This window comes from Agrilus planipennis, unplaced genomic scaffold (genome assembly GCF_000699045.2).
Source record: "Agrilus planipennis isolate EAB-ADULT unplaced genomic scaffold, Apla_2.0 scaffold80, whole genome shotgun sequence".
Classification (NCBI taxonomy): domain Eukaryota; kingdom Metazoa; phylum Arthropoda; class Insecta; order Coleoptera; family Buprestidae; genus Agrilus; species Agrilus planipennis.
This window is the reverse complement of record NW_020438873.1, coordinates 1128579-1133501: the sequence shown is the minus strand read 5'-3', so window position 1 is coordinate 1133501 and position 4923 is coordinate 1128579. Positions and strand designations below refer to the sequence as shown.

Sequence of the window (4923 nt, the reverse complement as noted above, 5' to 3'; positions counted from 1 at the left end):
GTTTACCATATTTATCGATAAATGTAACTTGAAATTTATCGTTAGTTTCTTTTATTAGCCCTTAAAAATAACCAGCACAAAATTCAAAATCAATAACAAAAGCTACTGCTAGTGGATTTTTGAAGCATGTAAATGAATTTTGCTCTTGAAAGCCTTCAAGTATCATTAACACGGTCGCAATGGTAGACTTTGCGGTTAAATTGTAAGTGGGTAAATTGCGGTCATTACAAATTAGAAAAATTACCAAACACTCGCCACCCAAAAGTTTCGTCAAATTTATAAATTGCTTGCTTTTCTTTATCCAATTTCTGTAAGTGATTAAAAAAAGCGAGCCAGACTGTTCCCTGGTTTTATTTTCCGTAAACTCTACTAGTTGTAATAAATGAGTTTGTTTCGCAAACATACACTCGTCCGTAACCCAATTTTTGGCCAAGATAAGTCCGAATCCCTTTCAGCGCGCACACCGCTCGTTCTATACGCAGAAGAGAGACGCACGAACTTCGAAAAATTAAAAATACCGCCGCTCGTAACCGAATCGATACGATCCGTTCAAGTCACGTGCACAGTCCATGAACCAATGAAAAGGAGAGGCCAGAGCTACAGACTTGGAGCTAGTACGCGACAATTTTACACGTTAGTTCGAACTAAGCCGTCGAAGTGAATGTATTCGTTCGTTTCTTTACAAACACGTGTATGTGTGGTGGGCACGTAACTTTGAATTCATCCGTAATGTAAGTGCCAACAACAACGAGACGGTCCATCGCAAAACAAAATGATCGAGGATCCGACGCAAATGCGGTTAACGGAAATCCCTGTGCCCTTAATATCGACGGCAACATTAATTCGGCATCAACAACAACACGGTACCTGCAGATACCAGCCGTACCATCGTTACCACCACCAGTCGCACGTACAAAATCCAGTTATAGAGCTGCACAGACTTCAACGGGAAATAGAAATTGAGGAATACTACGACCAGAATCCAGGACAGACGCACATTTCGGCGTTGTATCCGGAAATATTAGCTCTCATATTCTCGTATTTGGATGTGAGAGATAAAGGACGCGTAGCACAGGTGTGTACCGCCTGGAGGGACGCAGCGTACCACAAGTCCGTCTGGCGAGGAGTAGAGGCCAAGCTGCATCTGCGACGAGCAAACCCTTCGTTATTTACGTCCTTAGTAAAACGTGGTATTAAGAAAGTCCAGGTGCTGTCATTCAGGCGCTCACTGAGAGACGTAATACAAGGAATACCCAACTTGGAGTCTCTGAATCTTAGTGGGTGTTACAACGTTGCCGATATAGGCATTTCACACGCTCTGGTCTCCGAGGTTCCTTCGTTGACCATGCTAAACCTGTCTTTATGCAAACAGGTGACGGACAACTCCTTGAGTCGAATCGCGCAATACCTGAAGAATCTTGAAGTCCTCGAACTCGGAGGATGTTGCAATGTGACGAACACGGGTTTGGTACTGATCGCCTGGGGACTCAAAAAACTCAAAAGACTGAATCTTAGATCCTGTTGGCACGTCAGTGACCAAGGAATTGGACACATAGCGGGATTCAACCAGGACGCGTCAGGTGGTAACCAAATGTTAGAATATTTAGGATTACAAGACTGCCAAAGGTTGTCGGACGAAGCTTTGAAGCACGTCTCGCTGGGTCTCAACGGCCTAAAAACGATAAATCTTAGTTTTTGCGTCAGCATCACCGACAGTGGTCTGAAATATTTAGCTAAAATGAATTCTCTACGTGAACTGAATTTACGTTCTTGTGATAACATTTCCGACATCGGTATGGCCTATTTGGCCGAAGGTGGATCCCAAATAACATCGTTAGACGTTTCGTTTTGTGAAAAGATAAGTGATCAGGCTCTCGTGCATATCTCTCAAGGTTTGTTTAATCTCAAGTCGTTATCTCTCAGTGCTTGTCAGATATCTGACGATGGAATACAGCGAATCGCCAAAACATTACACGACTTAGAAACATTGAACATTGGACAGTGCTATAGGATTACGGACAAAGGTTTGACGAACATAGCAGAGGCTCTTACCAGACTTAAAAACATCGACCTCTACGGCTGTCCGAAAATTACAACAGTCGGAATGGAACGAATAATGAAACTTCCTAATTTAAAATGTCTCAATTTAGGATTGTGGCACGTCAGGTGAAACGCAGGGAGCTTCTTTTAGGAATATGTTTTTTTTTCCGTTAGCGATGCTCAAACTAATAAGAGAGAAAGAAAAACAGAAACTCAAAGGTCTTTTTTTTAAAAAAAAAGAAAAGGCTGTTTTCCAATAGGTAATGTTTGTTTTATTCTTATCGTTTAGATAACAATACACGTTCGTGTACATTGTTAATTATTTACAACTGCGAACAAACGTAAAAAATGAAAACTGAAACTTGATATTTTTTAAATTAGTGCAAGGAGCTGTGATAGAAAATGAACGAATGACGTAAAGTAACTATAGATTTTACATATTATGTATTAGGATTATTCCATTTTGACGAACAATTAATAAGTCTGTATTATTATGAATTAATCAAAATTTGTTGTCTAACGAACTTCTTTCCTGTATTTTCCATTAACACTTACATTTGTATAGAGGTCAATACGTAAAATTCACCGTCATTGTAAACATAAAACTTAATATTTAAAGCCTAAATAGCTCTTCTCTGTCTCTCTCTATTTCTCTGTCAGAGCTATCGTAAAATTAATAATACATTCATTTAAAATACCTCAATATAGGATAATAGTAAAGAATGGATTTTTGTAAATATGTAATGTTATTCCGTTAGATACAGGCTGTAATGCCTAAAAACCGTTTTTTTTACTTTGAGTTCAAAAGAAATTGTTAATGTTATCTTGATTCTTGCGGGAATTTGCAATAATAATAGCAACATTTGTTTAATTCGAAAGTTGTTCAGTATTAAATTTCAATTTGTTAATGTTAATTATTATTAATTGGGATAAAATTAAAAGTGTACTTTTGTTTGGTCGAGTACCTACCTGGCGTTACATCATCGAAATACATAGTTTCCTTCAGACTTGTCTGCAGAATATTACACAAAATACAAATAAATAACTTGTCATTTTCTAAATAAAAACATTCGCAATTATCTATTCCTGTTTACTACCTACGAACAGACTCTATAAGATATTCCATGTCTTGTATAAAATTGTACAGGTGTAAGCTGCGTGTACATATATAAACTACGTTAAGATATGATTGTTAAAGCTGTGTTATGTTTTTTAATTGCGTCAAAATTAAAAAAACAATAAATTTTTATTAATGAATTTCGATTTATCATTTCTTTTGTGCACTACAGATTTAGCCATGAGACTAACTCATGACATTGCTGAACTAGTTCACGCAAACTTTGACTTATTGGAGATGTAGGCATGCATGCCTTAGTACTGTTAGTGGATGAGACGCTTTCAACAATTTTTTTTTAATTTGTAGAAGGCTAATCTGAACCATCTAATCTAAACCTTTAATACAGCGGTTGTTTATCATTTTGAGCTTATGGGCTCACTAATTATTATTTTATTATCTTTTTAATGTGCTGTTTGGTTTCTGTTTCAAGAAAACTTTGTTAAATTAATAGTGATCATAGACTTCTTGGAATTCAACCAAATCTGTTACAATTTTTAAGTAAAATGATGCATAAATACCTTATATACCTTTACGTTTAAATCAGATTATCTATCTGTTATTACTAGAAATAACAGTTTCCAATCCAAACATAAGGAGCAGGAAACTAGAAAGCCTACTCTGGTTTTAGGACTTTCCACCACTTCAAATCCTTCAAATTTGTTTGCCATGTTTCTATTCTTTTCGATAAAACTTTCGTCCAACAAAATTCTATTAAAACAGTGGCCGCTTTTCATTTCTTTAAAATTAATTACATATGTATGGTAATATTTTTGGATCATCCTCACGATGAGCAATGTACGTATACCTTCCTTTAAATGTTTATTCCAGACAACGTTATTGAATTGTAATAACATACGTTAAATTGTTTCGAAATTGCAATGTAGACGCAAACCAGTTAAAATTGCCTATGCGGAAGTCCCTATCGTAAAATTCATGTCAGATAAATTTCTCAACAACTAAACGCTAAATTAGTAATAGTAATAGAAGCTTTTTAACTGGAATGTTAACAATAGAGACTTCGCAGTATTGTTTATATTTGGTATCGGTTTCATTGGATTAACCGAATTTTAGCATTTTGCAAAGAAAAATGTTTCACATTTATTTGTCAATAAATAAGCAACCAAATATGTGTATTACAATTGTTGAAATTTAATGTTGATAATTATAATTAGGTATGTACTTTAAAAACGATAAAGCACCTTAAAACATGAAATTCTGCCACTCAAAGCCTTGAAAGCTGTAAAGCTCCGCAAATCACAGAAGTAAGTCGATATTTTGAGGGCATGCTATAGTCCACTTTTCCATAGGTATTTAAAATTCAGCTGAGGGCAACCTGAGCGTGAGAACAAGTTGTGCGAATGAGGCAGGAAATTGTAAGATATATTCAGTGTACCTTTTTAAGGTAAACTGAACACATTTTCACAGCTTTTGCTCAGTTGGAAAAAATCATTTTTTATTTTATTCTTATTTCTATTTTTTGTTATGAAATTAGAAGTTTTACACATTAAATATCATACGAGCAGTAACGATCGTTAATAATATTTCAAGTTACTTTTTACAACAAAAGATACTAACGTAAATGAATATTGGATAAGAAAAGTAATCAGTATTTTTTCAATTGTGCGAAGTAAGATAAATAATTTATGAATGAGCTTCGCTGTTGTTTTATTTATTATGCTGTCTGGTGTGTGTTTTTAAGAATATTTGTTGTAAACTAATTTAATATTTCTTTAGGCGCCTTTTCGGTGTAGTCAATATTTTAGTAT

At 35.2% G+C, this 4923-nt stretch overlaps 1 protein-coding gene across 1 annotated transcript; it reads left to right on the top strand.

Moving 5' to 3' along the window:
• The first annotated feature begins 387 nt into the window (after positions 1-387).
• Positions 388-3297, top strand: LOC108734793 (F-box/LRR-repeat protein 14). The gene has a single exon (XM_018466469.1). It carries the CDS (start codon positions 773-775, stop codon positions 2168-2170), a length of 1398 nt encoding a protein of 465 aa, XP_018321971.1. The 5' UTR covers positions 388-772; the 3' UTR covers positions 2171-3297.
• Positions 3298-4923: the final 1626 nt, after the last annotated feature.